This window comes from Culex quinquefasciatus, chromosome 2 (assembly GCF_015732765.1).
Source record: "Culex quinquefasciatus strain JHB chromosome 2, VPISU_Cqui_1.0_pri_paternal, whole genome shotgun sequence".
Classification (NCBI taxonomy): Eukaryota; Metazoa; Arthropoda; class Insecta; order Diptera; family Culicidae; genus Culex; species Culex quinquefasciatus.
This window is the reverse complement of record NC_051862.1, coordinates 10,367,618-10,388,932: the sequence shown is the minus strand read 5'-3', so window position 1 is coordinate 10,388,932 and position 21,315 is coordinate 10,367,618. Positions and strand designations below refer to the sequence as shown.

General features: G+C 50.0%; 3 protein-coding genes across 3 annotated transcripts; 2 read left to right on the top strand and 1 right to left on the bottom strand.

Moving 5' to 3' along the window:
- Positions 1–1,811, top strand: LOC6042368 (pickpocket protein 28). Its single transcript, XM_001851442.2, has 3 exons — positions 1–1,100; positions 1,156–1,506; positions 1,568–1,811. Exons 1-3 carry the CDS (start codon positions 1–3, stop codon positions 1,809–1,811), a joined length of 1,695 nt encoding a protein of 564 aa, XP_001851494.2.
- A 5,541-nt stretch (positions 1,812–7,352) lies between these two features.
- On the bottom strand, positions 7,353–8,904 carry LOC6042369 (zinc carboxypeptidase). Its single transcript, XM_001851443.2, has 4 exons — positions 8,094–8,904; positions 7,835–8,037; positions 7,697–7,781; positions 7,353–7,631 (listed from the first exon to the last, which is right to left on the bottom strand). Exons 1-4 carry the CDS (start codon positions 8,848–8,850, stop codon positions 7,432–7,434), a joined length of 1,245 nt encoding a protein of 414 aa, XP_001851495.2. The 5' UTR covers positions 8,851–8,904; the 3' UTR covers positions 7,353–7,431.
- Positions 8,905–18,984: 10,080 nt separating this feature from the next.
- On the top strand, positions 18,985–20,469 carry LOC6042370 (zinc carboxypeptidase). Its single transcript, XM_001851444.2, has 4 exons — positions 18,985–19,764; positions 19,821–20,023; positions 20,083–20,167; positions 20,224–20,469. The coding sequence occupies exons 1-4, from the start codon at positions 19,002–19,004 to the stop codon at positions 20,463–20,465; spliced, it is 1,293 nt and encodes a 430-aa protein (XP_001851496.2). The 5' UTR covers positions 18,985–19,001; the 3' UTR covers positions 20,466–20,469.
- The last annotated feature ends 846 nt before the right edge of the window (positions 20,470–21,315 follow it).

The following is a 21,315-nucleotide window of genomic DNA, read 5'->3' as shown; positions in this document are numbered from 1 at the left end:
ATGACCTGCAAGCAACCGGACGACGACTCCGAACCCGCGGCCTCGACCGCGGTTGAAGTCAGCGATGTGTCCGTGACTCCACCAACTGAGATAAAGAGTCCTGTTGGGGTGCGCAACTTTGGAAATGGACTCATCAGACGACTTGGAAATAACAAGCACTTGAAGCAGATTCACTCGCTGGAAGACTCGTTGGTTGATTTTTGTGGAAGTAGCTCGATTCATGGCGTGAGGTATATTGGCTGTAGGAGTAGTTCTTACATTGAGAAGCTTGTTTGGACTATCATCTTCGCGACGACGCTGTACTTTGCTGGGACTAACATTGTGGAGGCTTGGATCAAGTGGGAGAAGAATCCGGTCAAGATTGTGTCCGCGGAACATGTGACCTATAGCTGGGAGGTGCCGTTTCCAGCCGTCACCATATGTCCGCAAACCAAGTCCAAAAAGTCACTGTTTGATATCGGAAAGAGTTACCGGGAAACGGAGGGAAATCCGGCGAAGTTTGATGATCATCTGAAGGGACTGTTGCAGCTGTGTGACGCTCCGTGCCCGTACAATGTAAACTTCTCGAGTCCGGCGAATCCAAGGATTGTCAGAGCGATGCGTGAGGTATCGTTGTCGTTGGACGACATCTGCGAGAGCGTGACCTGGGATATGGACAAGCAGAGCTGCGCAGGTATGTTTCACCGGGTGTTGACGGAGGACGGCATTTGCTACAGCTTCAACGGGCTTGCCGGTAAAGAGTTGTTTCGAGGTGATCGACTGCATCGGCATTACAATCATAGCGAAGGGACGGCGGTGATTCAGAACTGGAATCCGGAGGTCGGGTATGGTTCGGCGGAGGCAGAGATTGAGTACCCGAGGAGGTCATTCTTGGACGATAAGAAGATCGATTTGGTGATTAACTTGCGGCTGGATCGGGGCGACTTTGACTACAGCTGCCGAGCGGAGCAGGGCTTTATGGTGTACGTGCATTCGCCGGCGGACTTCCCGCAGGCCCGACTTGGGGCCATTTATGCTCCTATGGGCAAGAGTACGTACGTTACGGTGAAGGTGCGGGACACCCAGCTATCGAGCAAGCTCGTAGATTTTCCTCCGGAGAAGTAGGTATCGAGTTGAGTTATTTGGAGAAGTTACTTGAAGAGTCGATCATTACAGGAGAAAGTGCTACATGGTTGGCGAGAAGGAGCTGGAGTACTTCCGAGTCTACACGCAGAAGAACTGTGAGCTGGAATGCCGCGCCAGGGAACAACTCTTCACCGAGGGTTGCGTCAACTTTGCGCTACCTCATGACGAAGAGGATAAGTTGTGCAACGTGCAGAAGCAACACTGCGGTACAGTTGACAGTCATCTCCGAAGTCGCGAGAAGAAGATCCGACCCCGGCGGAACTCGGACGCCAAGAGTTGTCACTGTCTGCCGACGTGCACCTATGTAAAGTACGAAACGGAAATGCTACAGACGGACCTGGACTACCGGAGCATCCGCAAGGAACGAAAGGAGTCTTCCAAGTGAGAACTTTTACATCGGTAAAAATTACGATTCTCCAGAACAAACCTTCTTTCCTTCCAGCATTTCCTACACCCAGATCAGCGTGCACTACAACAAGGAAAAGTTCCCGACCTTCGAGAGGACGGACTCGTACACGATAACCGAACTGCTCGGAACGTTCGGCGGTTTGCTGGGCCTGTTCATGGGAGTGTCACTGCTGAGCTTCGTGGAGATTCTCTACTTCTGCACGCTGCGACCGTTTTGCGTGTGGCGCCGAATGAACCGGAAGTTGAAACTCCAGCAGCAGCAGGGAGCCTCCACCTAATATCCAACGGCATGCAACATTGTCCAATATCGATGGTTCTCACCGGACCCAGAGCGGCATAAAATATTCAAAAGGCGGAGATTTCCCGCCAACCCCCCTCTGCTCTGTTGCACGGTACATAACACTATGTTTTTGCAGCTTTTCTCTCCTCAGATTTGGGAACATGCGCAAAGCTGCCCGCCGGAGCTTTCACCTACTTTTTTATGGTCATTTACTCTCCGCGTCCGGATTTTTAGTACAAGCATTAGGAGACAAAGATGTCCCCCCAACCCTGGAGTTGGACGCGAGGGCGGATCCTACCAAGTTGCCGTAAAAATAAAGTCATAATAAAAATTTCAATATCTCCCCATAACGCTGTAATGAATGTAGAAATAAAAATTTTCAACAAGGAAAGGGACATTTTTGGACGGTGTCATAAATTCAATTACTTCGCCCCTCTCTTCGTTGACTCTGATTTACATCAAAAGGCTTCTAACGAAGGCTGTGGATCTAGATATGGGAGTGAAGTGTGAAATAGAGAATCGGAAATCGAATCTTGCTGGATGCTGATTTGTCATTCGATATCAATTATTATCGGGACAGAATGGCACTGCAACGAGCTTCAATGAACCTGCAGGAATAGAATTACTCAAGAGGAGGAAATCTGCGTCAATTCTAGAGGACAAGAAATTGTTATTATACCAATAGGTCTAATGTTGTTTGACTGTTAATTTGCTCCTATCATTTCAATATTAACATCGTTGATGGTGCTTTTATTCTTGGAACAATGAATGTCAATAATAGTTCTTGTATAGTTTCTGAAATAGTAAAAAAATATGAATTTTAAAGCATGTATAAACCATTTTTTGTTTACTATCAATAGGCATGGATGTCATATAACTTCTGTAAAAGGTGGAGCGGCAGTGGAAATAAAACCGCGTGTACGTTTGTCAAAGTTATATTCGAGAGTGGTTACAGCAGAGTGAAAATATCTGACAGGAGTTGAGCTACACGCTAAAGGGCGTTTACTCATTTCTTCTTGTTTACTAATCTACCACAGACAAGTGGACAGCTTAAATCTCCAACACACCTCCTTAAGCTGATCCGCTGATCCCCATCGCTGATCGGTTGCGCTCCAGCTTGACCCGTTCCAGAGACTTTGTCAGGCCGTCCGCCGTCTGCTCGTCCGTGCTGACGTAGGTCAGCTTCACGATCTTCTTGTCGAGGGCGTCACGGATATAATGGTGACGAATGTCGATATGCTTGGTACGCGGCGTGCAACCTCCATTCTTGGCGATGCAGATGGCGCTCTGGTTATCGCAGCGTAGCTCGATCGGTTGCTTTCGTCCCAGTTGAGCCAACAATCCGTGCCACCACGAAGCTTCCTGAACAGTGGCAGCCAGAGCCATATACTCGGCTTCACAGGTTGACAGCGCGACAGTCGGCTGTCGCTTGCAGCTCCAAGCAACTGCACCTCCTTGTAGCATGAAGATGTAGCCACTTGTTGACTTCCGGTCGTCCAAATCCGATGCCCAGCTTGCGTCGGCGTACCCGACTAGCTCTGTGTTGCCGTGCTTCCTGTAACGCAGCTTAAACCCGCACGTGCCTCGTAGGTACCGGAACAGGTGTTTGACTGCTTCCCAGTGCTTCGGCCCAGGATTTGCGTTGAAACGACTCAGTTGGTTCACTGCGTGCATGATGTCCGGCCGGGTACAGGTGGCCAGGTACATCAGACTTCCTACGGCTTCGGGGTAGGGAACTCGTTTCATCTTCTCCGCCTCGTCCGCCGTTTTCGGCGCCATCTCCTTGATCAGCTTCACGCACGGGTTCGATGGTGTCGACACGGGCTTGGCGTTCTGCATGTTGAACCGGGTGAGCATCGATTCAATGTATGCTTGCTGGTCTAGCGCGACACAAGCTTGTCCGTGGGTGACGCGGATGCCCAGGCAGCTGCTGACAGGTCCCAAGTCCTTCATCCGGAATGTGCTGCTCAGCTTGGCCTTGATCTCGTTCTTCACCCCTTCGTCATTGGAAACGATCACGACGTCGTCGACGTAGATTGCGACGAACAGTATCTTTCCGTCGGCGATCCGGTTGTACAGGCACGGGTCGTACTTCGAGGAATGCAGACCAAAACGTTTCAGTGCGGCGTCCAACTTTCCGTTCCACACTCGACTTGACTGCTTCAATCCGTAGAGCGCTTTGTTCAAGCGGCAGACCAGGTTGCGTCTGGTCGGGTCCTCGAAACAGGGTGGCTGCTCCATGAAAATTTCCTCTTCCAACTCGCTCTGCAGGAAGGCGGTTGTGGCGTCCATCTGGTCCATCGACAAGTCATATCTGGCGGAGAGCGCGAACAGATATCGCAGGGAACTGTGACGTACGACTGGCGAGTAGGTTTCGTCATAGTCTTCCCCCTTTCGCTGCGAAAATCCTTTCACAACCAACCGCGCCTTGTGCCGATCTACATTGCCACTCGCGTCGTGCTTGGTCTTGAAGACCCACCGACACTTGATGGCCTTTCTGCCCTTCGGTAGTTCCGTCAGCGTCCAGGTATCGTTCGCCATCAGCGCCTCGTACTCGTCGAACATGGCCTTCTTCCAGCTTGCAGAGTCCTCTCGAGACAGCGCATCCTTGTGGGACAAGGGATCGCCGTCGACTGCCAGACTCCTGGCTGTGGCCACCACGCAGCTCGTGTCGCGACTCGGCGGGACCGGGTCATCGGATTCCTCCGACGAGTTGTCCTCGCTGGCGTCGTCGTCGCTGGTATCGGTTGGTTCGACCTCCTGTAAGGGATTGGGATGCGGCAAACCTCTGAGCGAAACATGGAAATCATCGTACTTGCCTGGAAGTTTGTGCTCCCGACCGCTGCGCCTCAACTCCGGTGACAACGGAGGATTTGAAGATGATTGCGGTGGGAGCACGGAGGTCACGTCGGTCACTGAGCCAGCTGTTTCCTCGAACCCGAGAAACTCGTCCTCGCTGTTGTCGACATCCGGGACACGGTCCGTGTCGGGATTCTCCAGCTCGTTCTCGGCGGCGTCGTCGATTTCCACGAAGCGATTCGGCGAACCACTTGCTGTCGGCGGCACATACGGTTCGATGTCCAGCCGCACCACTTGCTCTTGACGTCGATCCTCCTGCTTCTCCAGTACGCCTTCGTTGATGAAGCGGACCTCGCGGCTGCTGAAGACTTTCCGTGACTGCGGGTCGTAGAACCGATACCCTTTCACGTGTTCGTCGTAGCCGACAAAAATGCACTCGTGCGACTTCGGGTCCAGCTTCCGTCGCTTCTGTTTGGGGATTTGGACCATCGCTTTGGTGCCGAAGATTCTCAGGTGCGACAAATCCGGCTTCTTGCGTGTCCAAACCTCTTCCGGCGTCGATTCGTGACCTTGCGTGGGAGACCGGTTGAGGAGGTAAACAGCTGTGCCCACGGCCTCCGCCCAGAACTTCTTCTCCAGTCCAGCTCCGAACAGTAGACATCGAGCGCGCTCAACAATTGAGCGGTTTCCGCGCTCGGAAATGCCGTTTTGTTCTGGAGTGTAGGGGTTCGTCGTCTGGTGCACGATGCCGTGCTGTTTCAGGTAGCTTCTCATACCGTTGTTCACGTACTCCTTCCCGTTGTCACTTCGCAGCACCTTCAGCTTGCGCTCCGACTGGCGTTCGACCATCAGGTGGAACTCCTTGAAGGTTCTCAAGACTTCCTCCTCCGACTTCGTCTTCAGGAAGAACACCCACATCTTCCGGGAACGGTCGTCCACGAACAGGATGTAGTATCTGCTTCCAGCCATAGATGGTACTTCGAACGGTCCGCAGATGTCGGTGTGAACCACATCGAGCATCCCGGTAGCGCGCGAACCCTTCTTGTTGAACGGCTGTCGTGTGTGCTTCCCCATCGGGCACACCTTGCAGTCCTCCTTGTCGGCTCCGACGATCTTGATCCCGTTGGCGAGTCCACTGGCTAGCTTTCGAACGCTCGGCAAATTCAGGTGTCCCAGGCGCTGGTGCCAGACCTCGAGACCAACCGCAGACGAGCAAGCGAGTGCGCTCTTCGTTTCCTGCGATCGCAGATCGAGCTTGAACAGTTCCCGGTAACGAGTTCCAGTTGCCATGACGTCACCGTCCGAGTTCAGCACCTTCACTCCAGCGGAGTTGAAGATTACCGTGCAGCCTCGCTTCACGATCTGGTTGACTGACAGCAGGTTCGATGACAGCTCCGGGATGACTTGCACGTCATTCACGACGATCGGGGAATTCGGGCAACTTTTCGGGGTGAGCTGCATCCGCCCCTTCGCCACGACCTTCATCGCCCCTCTGTTGGCTGCAACCACGGTGCCTCCACACTGCTGAAGATCCTCCAGCATCGCGTCCGACTTCGAAAAATGGTTCGATGCGCCGGAGTCAAAGTACCAGTTGTCATCCTCCTCGTTGAGTGCCGACAACACGGTGCACCTAGCACTTCCGTCCTTCTTCGGCTCCTTCATCTTGCAATCACGAGCGATGTGACCGTAGTTGTGGCAGCGCCGACATTTCGGTCCTTTGGATGTGCTCGGGTGACTGCTGGGTGGATTGCTCTGGTGGCTTTTCGTCGACTTCTTGTGCTGCTTGTTGCTTGCGAACGCGGCTCCCTCCGACGGAACAGACACCTCCTGCAGCAGCTTCGTCTTGATTAGATCCCCTGTGATTGCTTGGCCGCAATTTTCCAAGGCCATAATCATTGGACGATACGATGCTGGCAATCCGTTGAGCAGGAACGATCCGACCCACTCATCCGTCACGTCAAAGCCGATTCCGCGCAACTGGTGTGCGGCCTCCAGGATGTCGGACACAAACGCTTGCATCGACTCGCTGTTGTCCAGCCTCGTCGACGTCAGTTTGTTGATTAGCGCCATCCGTCGAGTCAATCCGGAATCCTCGAAGACATTTTCGAGCTTCGTCCAAGCTTCCTTCGCCGTTTGCACCCCCCTGAGGTGGTGGAAGTTCGATTTGTGGACCATGAGGATGATCCGCCCCTTGGCCAACTTGTCCATCACCGGGTCGACCACGGCGCCTGCTGCCGGTTCAACTGCGTCCCAAAGGCCTTCAACCTCCAACATCGTCTGCACAGCGAACTTCCAATCCGGCCAGTTTTCACGGCCCATCAGGAGCTCCATCGGCGGCAGATTCGACAGGGTTTGCTTTGTGGCAGCGCGCCCGGGAGCAGCAGCTCCGTCCCCGCCCGTGGACATTTCGATCGCGAAACTTCCGAAAAACTCGCGGCGAAAACTTTTTAACTCGAACAAACGCGTTCGAACAGGCCCATAACCTGTAAAAGGTGGAGCGGCAGTGGAAATAAAACCGCGTGTACGTTTGTCAAAGTTATATTCGAGAGTGGTTACAGCAGAGTGAAAATATCTGACAGGAGTTGAGCTACACGCTAAAGGGCGTTTACTCATTTCTTCTTGTTTACTAATCTACCACAGACAAGTGGACAGCTTAAATCTCCAACAACTTCTTATCTAATCGCACCACATACCACCTAGCTTCAAATCCGTAATCAGTAATCACAAATAAAGTCCATCGTAAATTTAGAAGAGATTTTTATTGTGACCATCAAGCTTATCACCACATAACGCTCAAAGTCCGCCACAAATCAAGCAAATCACCGTCGGTGCAGACCGCGGGCCTCGCCCTCCTCCAAGATCACGATGATCGAGTCCAGCGTTTCTTCCGAGTTGGGAATGATCTGCTCCGGCGGCAGCACGAATCCGTGCTGGCCCAGATCGCGCAGCTCGTACGTGTACACGATCGGCGTCTGGTAGACGCCCTTGATCCAATCGATGCTACCCCCGGTGGCGATGTCTACATGGGAAGAATTGACGGTTTTATGAGGTTTTTCAGGAACTGAAGTTTGCGATAGCACTTACAGATGGCCTCGGCAATGTTTCCGATCTGGTACTGAGTTCCGTAACGCTCGGCGAGCTTCGCGATCGCCTTGGTACCGATCTCCATCTGGAATTGAACCTGTTATCCAAAAACTCTTGCAAAAAAATAATCTAACTTACGATTTCATGGTAGTTATCCAGCGGTGCAGTGGTATGTCCGTACGGCAGCAGCAACAGCTGCGAGAACGAGTGGAACGACAGGTAGGTGCTGATCGTGCTCTCCACCGACGAGAAGTAGTCCGCCAGCAGGCGAGTTTCCGGCTCGGAGAAGGGTTCTGGTCCGGCGAAGGTATCCGAGCACGGGTTGTTCGAAGCACCTCCCTCTGCGATGATTGGGAACTTTAATATCTAAGTTGATCCGACTGTCACTAGTACTTACGCATGAAGTTGTACGCCCAGTTGCGGTTAGGATCGGCTCCAGTGCACAGGATTCCATGGGGCTGACGAGTCTTCCTCCACATACGGTTGTTCGTGTGCGTGAATTCGTAACCGTCCGGATTCGTCACCGGGAAGAAGTACCAGTCGTAGTTCTCGGCAATGTTACGCACCTGGCTGTTGGTCGAAGTCAGCAGTTCGTTCAGGACCCACGTGACCGTAGCTCCACTGACCCACTCGCGAGCATGGATCGTTCCCTCCATGAACACTCCCGGGTTGCCCGACTTGTACGACACCTTAATACCGCGGATCGGACGACCTTCGAACGAATTTCCGACATTGATTGGCGACAGCACGTTGGGATACTGAGCCAGCAGACCGTCCATCCAGGCGTAGATCTCACCCAGCCGGTAGTAAGCGTTCCATCCAAAAGCTTCCTTCGTTGGTCTTCGCTGCTCTTCATCAAACAACTTCTGCAAATCTTCAACGTTCAGGTTGGCCTTCAGCCCAAAGCGTTCAACCAGCTCATCAAACTCGGCAAACTTGTGCGGAGGCACCACCAAGTCCACATCACCATCAACCTGGGCAGGTTCGGACCAGAAGTTGTATCCCTCGTTGAGTTCTTGAACCGCTTGCAGCACCTCCAGCTGGGCCACGTTCTCAACGCGGATTCGGTACAGCCGGTAGTTGTCAAATCGTGCCTTCTCGGCAAAAGCGGCCGTAGCCAAGAGGGCTACCGCGAATATTAGCTTAAATCCCATCACGAGTTCCACGGCAATTCAAGTGGAATTGACTGAGCGAGGGCTTTGTTTTGAAGTGCTTTTATAGTCCGCGGAGTACGTCCTGAAAGCGTGCAATCTAATCTTCGGGAATACACAGATTGGTTATTGTCTAGATCGGACTCGGTATACTGGAAAGCCCAAACGGTAGCTATTTGTCTAACAGATAGCGGTTATCGAAGGGTTACGTAGAAAACGTCGATGGCCAGTTACAACTGACGCGTTTTGGAGTTACTTTTTGGGATTATCTTTACATCGTGATAATTCGATACTGAAAACTGGGGCTAATGGAACAATGGAATTTTTAATATATTGACTCCTCATGTATCCTTGTAGTTAGACCAAATAACTCTATGAGCTAGAAGAAATCATTTAAACATAACTGAATCTACAGTTTTATTCATAGACTTCTATCCTACTAGAAACTTGGAACAATCTTCAACAAATCTTTTTTGTAACCAAATCAGCAACAACTTTATGAATGAATCTAAATTTCAATACATTGTAACCGTTGGTTACAATTCTTCAACGAACCTTCACTTTTCTACTTGATTCCGTACATACAACATCACACAATACATGGCAGTAGAAGGGTTTTCGTGCCGCTGTAACGAGATAGTCCTTGACAGCGATAGGGCAGGACTACTCGAATTGGGTGGAAAAGAAAATGGAGCTTTTCCCCTCCCGTTTGGAAATCGAGCGGGAAAATGTCTTGTTGGCCCGCCGATGTTTAGCATCGGCCTCTTTGCCATTCAGGCGTCCGTGTGTTAAGTCGTGTCCGTTTGTGCCAGTACCGTCTATTTGTACTGCGCACGTCTTTGCCTTCCGGAAGTGGAAGTGCCCCGAACGGAAGTCGAGTCCGTCGGCGCGACGGCACACGGGAACAGGTGAACCTAGCCTCGTGAGTGCGCAGGAGCCGTTGGCTACGTTTTAACGTCAAGCACCGACCCGAATCTCTGGCGCGCGGCGCCATAACCCGTCAAGGAGATTATCCCCTCTCGGCACGCCCAAATCAGTGGACTCTGGGGCTGCCGAATCCGCCACTGAGGGAAGACGCCTGCCGCAAGTAGGCCCAGCAACGCCCGCTGGCCTACCTCTGCGTTCCAGCCCAACCCAGCAGCAGCTCAAGCCATCCGGAAGCCGACGACCAACCAGCAGCTCAAGAACATCCCCCCCCCCCCCCCCCTCTACGGGATCGCGGCGGCACAGTTGAGGGCGCTCCTGTGACCGGCCTTGGAGCAGGTGAACGCCGAAGGCGTTCGAGAGTTCGTGTGGAGTCCAGCTGCTGAACGGTACGTTGCCCCTGAAGTGCCTTACATTCCCCACACACACCCACACCCTACACTTACCCAGAAAATACACGTTTTGATTAGAAAATTGTGGTTCTTGATTTTTATTTCATCCGTGTCTCACTTGAATCGCTGAGTAGAAATGCCGACCCTGAGTGATGAGTAGTCAGTAGCTTTGGTCTACGACTACCTGTAAGTAGATGGTCTCTGCCCTGAAAAAGGAATGAGCTAGTCCACCTTGATACTGAAAAGTCATTTAGTTACAATTGGCTTCCTAGCGGAAAGCACGAAAAGCGATCAAGTTTGACCGGGTGGTGTAAAAATCTAAGGATTTTTCCTTCGGGAGGTGGCAGGGATCCGTGCTAGCACGGCTTTCTTCACCTGCACACTTTCCCCGCCCCGACCAAAAATCTGTGTTAGTGCCTTAAACGGTCTTAAATCAATTGAGCGTTTTTGCGCTTACTCAACGCTTTGTTTAGCCGTTTTCGGTTTTGAAAAAATCGTGGTTTTGGGCAATTTGTGTTGTTCGGAAACCGATTGAACTCACATGAAACATATTACATAGATTATGAACCCACACATGCATCCCTGTAATCAATAACACCAAACAACAACACACATGAACCCACCACCTAGACCAAATTAAAGATTTACGACTTGCACTGCAGTCGACACATCCCAGATCGAAAGTCCGTAAACCCACGATGTTTTGTAAGGCAACGATGTTTTTCGAAAAGTTCGATGAACTGTATGCTTCGCGTTAGAGTGAAAGAGAAAGCATGCTAAGTATTTTCATCGAAGTTTCGCTCAGCATGCTATCTCGCTCTTTCGTGATTGCGAAAATTTGAAAGAACTGTCAAACTGCCTAACAACCATCTTGCTTTTGGACAAGTTTGATCGATTCGCGTGTTTTTCCAAATTTGGTGATAATTTCAAATTTTCGGTGAGTTAATTCTTCAAATTTTGAGTAAGTTTATTTAATTTAAAGTACTCTTGTTTCAAGCCGTTTCAATCTACGTGCCTGGCCTGGATGTCAAAGTCGAGCGCAGCTGCCGAATCAATCTGCTGGCGACTCGCAGTCCTTGCCGGAAACCCCAAAGAAGATCATTGTATTTGCCAACATGGTAGAGGACTTGCGCCAGAATATGGCCACTGTCGCGAACGCCGCCGGTGGTCAAATGGGTGGAAACGGGCGGAAACTGCAGGACGAACGCCGGTTCCTGCGTCGAACGGGAAGAGCTTCAAGTTTGTGGAGAAGGAGAAGGAGCAACAGCGGGAGGTAATTCAGAGTTCTGCAAAAAGCTAGCTAAAAAAGTTCAAATGTTTATTTCTTAACTTATGGATTTCTTTTTTTTAGGATTTCAACAGCAAAAAAAAGTCTCGAGAGCTGAACCCATGAACCTGCGCTGGTGCTGTTCAGATTGCCGGACCGCAAACTCGTTTTCAGCGACCGCATTGGTTCAGTGGCCAGCATACCAACAAAACACGCCACGAGAATAAATATGACCGGGTGAATCTCCGGAACCGGTCCGCATTCCTAAAACTTTGCACCCAAGTAAGGCAAACAAACTTTGTGGAGGCCCGGTGCAATCCGGAATTGGCACGCAGGACGGAGATGGCTCTGCAAGTGCTTTCGGAACACATTGCTCGGAATAGGTGCGAATGACGGTCACGAACCTGAAGGTGCCCTCGGCCCATTACAGCACAAAAAGTGCCAGGTAATTTTGTTCTGTAGTTTTTGCATCACATAAAAACATTTCTTTGTGTTTTTCTCAATTAGCACTTCAAGTTCCGCCACAGTTGCACCCGCTCTCATCATCGGTGGCCGGATACAGTATCGAATTGCCTACTGGCTGTGGAGGTACGTGTCGATGCCGAAACATATCCATCGTGTGATTCCCGTTCCGGCTGGTTCCGTCTGGTATTGGACTCGAAAATTGCCGGAAATCAGCAGCGGCATCGGCACCAACCGAGTGTTCATGACTGCTTGGCCATCTGGGGCGAGTTCGAAGGGGGTCAGCTGGTGCTACAAGCTCAATGAAGTTGAATCCGTCCGCGAAAATTAATTTGCTCCAGGAATTTCTGCAGTTGCAACCTAAAACTTGACGGACGTTCAGCTAAACGATGCCCACCAAGAACAACTTTATGCCAAAGTGCGTCAAGATGCTGGTGATGAACTGCCTGAAGGGGACGAGCAGCCAAATTTCCAGCACACAGAAAACGACAAAACTATGGAATACTACAGCGACGCGTCCGCTCTGCTGCTCGAGAGTCAGTTCTACCCGGAAGTGCCTGTAGCACCGGTTCCGCAGTTCGTTGGTCGCCCCTTCGCCGAACCTGCTGTAAGAAATGGCCCTAGCCACGGATTACGACGAAAAGTTTTTCGCCGAACGTTACCAACCCTGGGAAAATAAGAACTACAAGTGTGGCATTTGCCTGGTGGAATTCTATTACAAGCGTTCCGACCGAACGCAAGCTCTTCTCATACACGACCCGTCGAAACTGTTTGAGTGCGACGTGTGTTTCATCTCGCTCGCGACGGAACTGCGGCTGATTCGCCACAAGGCCTTGGGATACAGCATCCAAGTGATCAAATGTGACCAGTTTCCGGCGCCACGGTCTACACGTGCTCGGGAAAAGATTTAAACAACGTGCCCTTTGACGTAAATCTATCGACGAGGACATTTATCTCGGACTAGGAAAAAAGAGCAACTGGACGCGATTCCCGAGACGAAAGATACGGTACGGTCCGGAAAAGGACATCCATCGTTCTCGTGTCGAGAAGAATGGAATCTGCCTCGCCGAATGCTTACATTAGACAGTACAGACGGACAGACAGCACCGGCCGCCACTCGGCGCATAACCCGCCGCTTCAAATGATGGCGGTCTACTCGAAATCGAACCACTAGTTTTGACCGGATGCACCGCAAAGTTGAACGAGGTGATACCAATACGAGCCAGAAGGTGCCACGAGGTTCGGTGTCCGGAAGCGTGTAGAAGCTGCTAACGAGCGTGAACTTTTATAAACCGACCAGGCTGAGCCCCGGCTAGATGAATCTTCTGCAGAAGTTCCTGACGGCGGATAGGTCTCGAAGCACGACACGAAATGCTTCACGGCCACTTTCATCGTGACGTACCTGAAATGACCTGGCGCTGAATGAGGCCTCGCTCCATCTTGAAACAACGGGTGAGATGCTGCACGAACACGTCCTGGTGCAGACAAACCGGAATCGGTCCACTTCCCTGGAACTGGCTCGATAGTAGCCTTGCGAGCGTCATCTTAACGATGCCTTGGACGACTGAACAACAACAATTTCCATCAGATAGTAGGAACTGGCCTAGTAGCGAAGAAACCGGAGAACAGTTTAATACTGGTGAGTTAGCAGCTATTAATTAAAAACATAAATAAACTTGATTAATTTCCACAGCGCTTCAACACCGGTCTGCGCACCGGCTCCCTGGCAACCTCCGGCAGGAAACGCCCCTTGATAGAAGCATATCCCTGGCTATTCAGGGATCAGCACGGCGGAACTCCCGCTCTTCATGATCCGGTCCCTAACTATCAAGCCGAAAAGCCACCATGATTGCAACCCAGTACATCCTGTCAGAAGTGCACCTACTCGTCCGCCTAAGAACTTCTAAACTACTCTACCACCGAGGTTCCAGAAGCGTAGGCTAGCGTCCACCGGCCCAGTCGCAGCAGGGTGATGGCAAGAGCGGTAGGATCCGCGGTTCATCCACACCGAGCAAAGGGCAAGGGTCAACCAGCGGGCCAGCAGCAGCGTCGGGGAATGGATTGTGACGAACGGGACGATCGTGGCCGCAGTGACATGGTCCCACGGGAGACCATGAAGCGTTGCATTGACTTCAGTCCTTTCCAATATTCTGCTTCCGACTAGGTACTGGCTAGTCTGATCCGCGGGGAAATCGGTCGGATTATGACGACGAAGAGAACTAACATAAGCAACCGCTAGCAGCAGAACCGGTGGTAATGGAGCACAGGTACAAACAGTAATTTCTGAAACGTCTCTACCCAATCTAAATATCCCCTCTTTCAGGTCAAATAACTCGAACGTCACCACCAGGAAGCACGGAAACGGAAGCCAGTTTTGGAGTTACGCCCCCACCGTTGCGCCACGCGGAGCGACGCAGATCGATCGACCAAACAACTTCCATCGACCGCAGCGTCCACCAAAATTGAGCACAGGGAATGTAGAAGCTGCCTAGCTGAGTGGTTCCGGTGAACTTGCCGAACGCAGCGGCCTCTTGGCTTGCCGGATACGCAGGCCGCTTAAGAAGTTCCCTCGAGATACGCAGCAAGGAGAAGCCACAACCGATTGTCACCACCCTGCAAGTTCAATACAAACGAGACAGCTCGGAACACGCTGGCCGGATGGCCATCGCCCTACAAGTTTCCTCAGAACGGTGGATTAAGTCAAGATCAACCGAAACCGGTTCATGTTCCTGGCTCGAGGAATGCTGGAAGTTGGAATGGCACTGGACGGAATAGGCTCGCTTGCCGGGCCTGCAGTCAGCACGGAACAGGGTTGCCAGGCGGTCGCCATCCTACATCCGGAATGAACAGGACGGGATAGGCACGATGGATGGTTATGGCCCTACAAGTTCCCTTGGAAAGTCGCTGCATAGATCAGGCTTGGCGGATGGTCGCCGCCCTGCAATTGCCCTCGGAACCTCGGATTAAATACTGTACGAACACGTCCGATCAAGATCAACCTAATCCGGTCCAAGATCTTGGTAATTTATTTGTACATTTGCTTCATGTAGTGACCTAATTGTTTATTTATTTCTATTTAAATAGGTTCTTGCAATCCGGAACGGCTATGGCTCTAGAGTAGGTTCGCCGGGAGTCGCCAGCTTGCAAGTGCCTTCTGAACGACGTTGTACGGAACAAGCTCGATGGACGGTCGTAGCCCTGCAAGCACCATCGGAACGACGCTGGATGGAACAGGATTGCCGGCGGACGATCGCCTCCCTACAATTGCTCTCGGAACCGAATCCGGTCCACGATCCTGATTTTAAAGTTCCGGTATTTTTTTTGGAAAAACAGACTTGCCAAGCGGTCAACAACCTGCAAAAGCCCTCGGAACGACGGATGATCCGGAACCGGTCCACTCGAGCCTAGAACTCGCTCTTGAAGGCTGTCCTACCGGGGAGTTCGTGTTAATGTGATCAAATTTGTGGTATATTAATCAAAACATTAAGGTCGGGGAATAAATCAACTTATTTCTTGTAATTTTATGAAATAAACAAAATTTGCACTTGATGCAAACACGAAAATCACTGTTTTTATAACAACAAATCCAATGACAAATGACAGAAGAAGAAGAAGAAGAAGGCAAAAATAGGTTGACGCGCGTCCGATTTTTCACCATGACGTCGTTCTTACATCGGCCCCGCACGTAGACCTCTCGCGATGTTCGAATAACCTTGACAGGTTGACGTTTCGGGTGCAAAATACCTTGATTCGGGTCTGATGCGTGTCTCAAAATCAGACCCGCATCGGCCCCTGTAGGTCTGATCGTCGTTCTTACGATCAGACCCGATCGGCCCCGTATTTCTTACTGGGTGGTTGAACCTTGCCCTTTGCTGGGTGTGAATGAACCGCGGATAGTAACGCTCTTGCCGTCACCCTGCTGCTGCTTCTGGGCCGGTGAACCATTTTGCTGGCAATGCAATTGTTCTGATCCCGATGCGTTCTATCTTCCACGCGACGCAACTTGAGAGGTAGCTTGGCTGATCAACCGAAGATTTGCAAGTAGGAAATAGCTGCGAAATAAATAGATGGAAAACCATTAAATGTTACGAAAAATTAACCAGTGTGATCATATTATGAAAGATCCTTGAATTTAAAATTCACCAGAATGGATTTGAGAAGATGTTGCTGTTTGGAAGCCGCAGTCACGCCTCGCCGACTCCCAATCATAATCTTCACCCTCATCGTCTTTTCCGCCATTCCGTCATCGGAGAAGTCCCGGCTTGTGCCGATGCAGCTGATTCTGGTCCGAGTAAGACCTTTTCCGCAACTTTTGCGCGCTTCCGGACACCGACTTCAGTGGCTGCTGCTGGCCACCGCCGCTTCGCTTAGTGTCGCCGGATTGCGGCTGGGAGGTGAATTTCCAGGAACGTGAAACGGTCCCTGTTGCTTTAGACGAGGGTACCGACCGTCTGTCGGGCCTGGTCCATGCAGCGACTTTATGAGGAAACTTGTAGAGTTATGATCCTCCCGCTTGCCGGTTCCGGACGGCATCAGCCTAATAAATGAGAAAAAAACTGAGATAAGTAAATGTAATGTTTTGCTTCAAAAACCAACTCACCCGTTGAAAATGTTGTTCGTGGGCACGATTAGGTAAATTAAACTGTTCCGCGTTCCGATTGCCCACCAGAAATTTAGACAGCGCTAGGTTTGGATCTCCTGTAGCAGATTCATCTTCGTGGACGGATTCAAGTTCATTGAGCTCGTTGCACCTGTTGTTTTCCTTTAACGTCACCGATTCCGCTGCGAACTTCCGAAGTTTTGGTGGTGGTCCCGTTATCGCTCTTGGACTCACGACCCAAACGAATGAGCACCGTTCTCTGAAGGTTGGCCACGCCGGAACATTTTGCAGCCGGAAAATTCACCCATGGCTTACTAAAAGGGCATGTTTAGTTGGAACTGATGGCAGCTGCCGGAACAGGAACCGTCCAATGGGGATGTTATGGTGGTTAGCTCTGTCACTGATTAACGTGAACATTTCGACCAGGTCCGGTGCGGCTCGTAGGGCTGGTTCATGTCTTCCCCGTTTTGTTCTGGGGTCGTGATTGCTGGGCCCATGTCCACCCGGGAGTCACAACTTGCCGGCAGGTTCCGGTCAACGATGCAGGGACGGACTTGTCTGCTTTAGCAGGAGATTGGCACGGCTTGAAGCAGAAGAACTTAAATTAAACAAACAAACTAAGAAATAAAATAATTACCTAGCTCACCAAACTGAAATCATTACGAAATTTGCCAACAGCACGCAACTTGAAAAAACTTTTCCAAAAACAAGATGGTTGTTTGGCAGTTTGACAGTTCTTCCGAAATTTTCGCAATCGCGAAAGAGCGAGATAGCCTGCTCAGCGAAACTTCGATGAAAATCAAAATCATGCCTTCTCTTTTACTCTACCGCGCAGCATACAGTTCATCGAAATTTTTGAAAAACATCGTTGCCTTACAAAACATCGTGGGTCTACGGACTTTCGATCTGGGTTTTGTTGCGCAACATAGATATAGAGTTGTCTACCCCAATTACGGGATGATTTTAATTTAATTTTTAATTTGTTTCTGCATGTTTTATGTTAATTTATTAATTGAATTCTTGTAGTTTGTGCATGTTTTGTTTATTTTATTTATTATTTGAGTTGTTTTGTGGAGGTTCATAATCTCGCGCGTTGTAGAGTAGTTGTACCTGAGAATTGTAGGTTTCTTTGTCCACACCCACGAATCCAGTAAAGGCCGACGATGGTTGAATAAAGCGTTGTTGTAAAAAAATGCAAAACCTCGTTGAGCTTTCACATTTTTTTCACCGGGGTGGTGGATAGTGTAACCGTTGGTTACAATTCTTCAACGAACCTTCACTTTTCTACTTGATTCCGTACATACAACATCACACAATACATGGCAGTAGAAGGGTTTTCGTGCCGCTGTAACGAGATAGTCCTTGACAGCGATAGGGCAGGACTACTCGAATTGGGTGGAAAAGAAAATGGAGCTTTTCCCCTCCCGTTTGGAAATCGAGCGGGAAAATGTCTTGTTGGCCCGCCGATGTTTAGCATCGGCCTCTTTTGCCATTCAGGCGTCCGTGTGTTAAGTCGTGTCCGTTTGTGCCAGTACCGTCTATTTGTACTGCGCACGTCTTTGCCTTCCGGAAGTGGAAGTGCCCCGAACGGAAGTCGAGTCCGTCGGCGCGACGGCACACGGGAACAGGTGAACCTAGCCTCGTGAGTGCGCAGGAGCCGTTGGCTACGTTTTAACGTCAAGCACCGACCCGAATCTCTGGCGCGCGGCGCCATAACCCGTCAAGGAGATTATCCTCTCGGCACGCCCAAATCAGTGGACTCTGGGGCTGCCGAATCCGCCACTGAGGGAAGACGCCTGCCGCAAGTAGGCCCAGCAACGCCCGCTGGCCTACCTCTGCGTTCCAGCCCAACCCAGCAGCAGCTCAAGCCATCCGGAAGCCGACGACCAACCAGCAGCTCAAGAACATCCCCCCCCCCCCCCCCCTCTACGGGATCGCGGCGGCACAGTTGAGGGCGCTCCTGTGACCGGCCTTGGAGCAGGTGAACGCCGAAGGCGTTCGAGAGTTCGTGTGGAGTCCAGCTGCTGAACGGTACGTTGCCCCTGAAGTGCCTTACATTCCCCACACACACCCACACCCTACACTTACCCAGAAAATACACGTTTTGATTAGAAAATTGTGGTTCTTGATTTTTATTTCATCCGTGTCTCACTTGAATCGCTGAGTAGAAATGCCGACCCTGAGTGATGAGTAGTCAGTAGCTTTGGTCTACGACTACCTGTAAGTAGATGGTCTCTGCCCTGAAAAAGGAATGAGCTAGTCCACCTTGATACTGAAAAGTCATTTAGTTACAACATTGATAAGAACCACGCTTAGATTATTACGGTAGGTCAGGCACCCGATTCAATTTTTGGGCTTCGCTATCACCTGTGATTGATTACGCAGCGTGTCATCAGCAAGTGACGAATCGGCAGATAACGATATCTCAAAACGATTGTTTCATACGTACAATGACTATAAAAAGCCCTTGTCGTGGCCATTGTCCGGCTTAGTTCCGATTCCGATCGCGATGAAGTTGGTGATACCGCTGTTTGCAGTGCTTTTGGTGGCGACTTCGGTCGCCCTAGCGGAGAAAGCGCGCTTTGACAACTACCGGTTGTACCGGATACAGATTGACAGTGTGCAAGATTTGGAAGTGCTTCAAGCGATCGAGCAACTTAGAGAGGGATACACGTTCTGGGCGGAACCAGTGCAGCTGAACAGTCACGCGGATTTGGTTGTCCCACCGCACAAGTTTGCCGAGTTTGGAGAATTGGTCGAACGGCATGGACTACGAGCGGAGCTGACCGTGACGGACTTGCAGAAGCTGTTCAATGATGAGCAAAGAAAGTCTAAGCGAGAAGGCTTCGGCTGGGATGCGTATCACCATTTGGAAGAGATCTACGCGTGGCTCGACGAATTGCTGGGTCAATACCCGGATGTTCTAACACCAATCACCGCAGGAAACTCCTACGAAGGTCGTCCAATCCGCGGCGTCAAGGTGTCCTACAAGGCCGGCAATGCTGGTGTCATCATGGAGGGAACGATTCACTCGCGGGAATGGATCAGCTGTGCTACGGTCACGTGGATCCTGAACCAACTGCTGACTTCCACCGATATGCAAATCCGCAACATTGCCGAAAACTACGACTGGCACTTCTTCCCCGTGGCCAATCCGGATGGCTACGTGTACACGCACACGACGAACCGCGCCTGGAGAAAGACCCGTAAGCCGCACAACATTCTGTGCGTTGGCGCCGATCCTAACCGGAACTGGGACTACAAGTTCATGCGTGAGTGGGTCAACTTGCTTTTCTGTCTTTTGATTAAATTCTACCTCAATTTTCAGAGGGCGGAGCTTCGAGCAATCCCTGCACGGATACCTTCGCTGGACCGGAACCGTTCTCCGAGGACGAAACTCGGGGTCTTTCGCAGTACATCACTTCGGTGGCCTCGACCGTCAGCACCTATCTGGACTTCCACGCTTACTCGCAGCTGTTGATGCTTCCGTACGGTCACACTCCAGAACACCTTGACAATTATGATGAAATGGTAATTTGGGGTATTGACCGTTGAATATTGATGGTACAATAATCGATTTTCTTATCTAGCTGGAAGTGGCCAAAAAGGCAGCTGATAAGCTGAAGGAACGCTACGGAACGGAGTACAAAGTGGGCAACATTGCCGAAATCATTTGTAAGAAGCGATTAACCTATTTAGAAGTTACAGTGATTAAAGTTTCAACCTTACAGATATCGCGTCCGGTAGCAGTTTGGATTGGGTGAAGGGAAATTACCAAACTCCGATTGCATTTGCTTACGAGTTGCGTGATACTGGACGGTACGGATTTGTGCTGCCACCGGAACAGATCGTGCCTACTGCGGAAGAAACCCTGGACTCGGTTATCGTTATCCTGGAGGAAGGTGAACGACTGGGACTGCACCAGCCGTTTGCGGAAGCTGCTGCCAAGCAAGTGGCTAATCGGTTGGAGTGATTAGACCTGCTACAATATTTTTTTAGAAGTTTAAAATTTTAGTTGCAATATCAAATAAGTTTCTTTAAAAATATATTCTTGATGATACTTGTGTTTTTAAAACTATACAAGATATTCGAGATCAATGAAGGGTCCTGATTGTCGGTTTAATGAGCACTGATCACTCACTCACTCACTGCTGATCAAATCATCAAAGTGGTCAGCTTGGAAAAGATCAGGAGTAAAAACGATTTCAAAGCCATGAGCGACCCACTACTCATGAATCTTGATTTGTTTGTGGTTTATTAGCGCAAATGTGATCAGCACCATTGACACTTAAAACTGAAATGAAAAAAAAAACACTGCAGAAATTATGTTTTTCATGGCAAATATTTTTTTCCAGAACAAGTCTGGTTTCAGCTCATGAATGAAAAGAAAATCATTTCATTTTCCTTAAAAATCTAATTCTTCTTGCACAAATACGTTTAAATATACTTGATTTTGATTTTAGCCGGAAGGGCTGATATAACAACAGTTTTCGTAAAAAAAGGTTACCCAAATCAAAATAGTTTATTTTTATTCCATAATAGTGTAATTTTTGTTGCCCAAAAAATAAGCAAGATCTATGCAGAGTTGTGAATGCTTTCGAAACTATTTTTATCTGCAATAAACCTTGACATGAAATTTCGGCAGAGCTGATTAGTTCAATATAAACAGTAAATTGAAATGAATTAATCAAATTAAGTTTTCCCATTATTATTATTTTTTGCTGTTAATTTGCAAAGTATTTATTGATGCCATAAAATTATTACGCTCATTTGAAATGCTAGTCTTGATTTAAAAAAATTCAAAATATTTTTTTCGAAAGAAT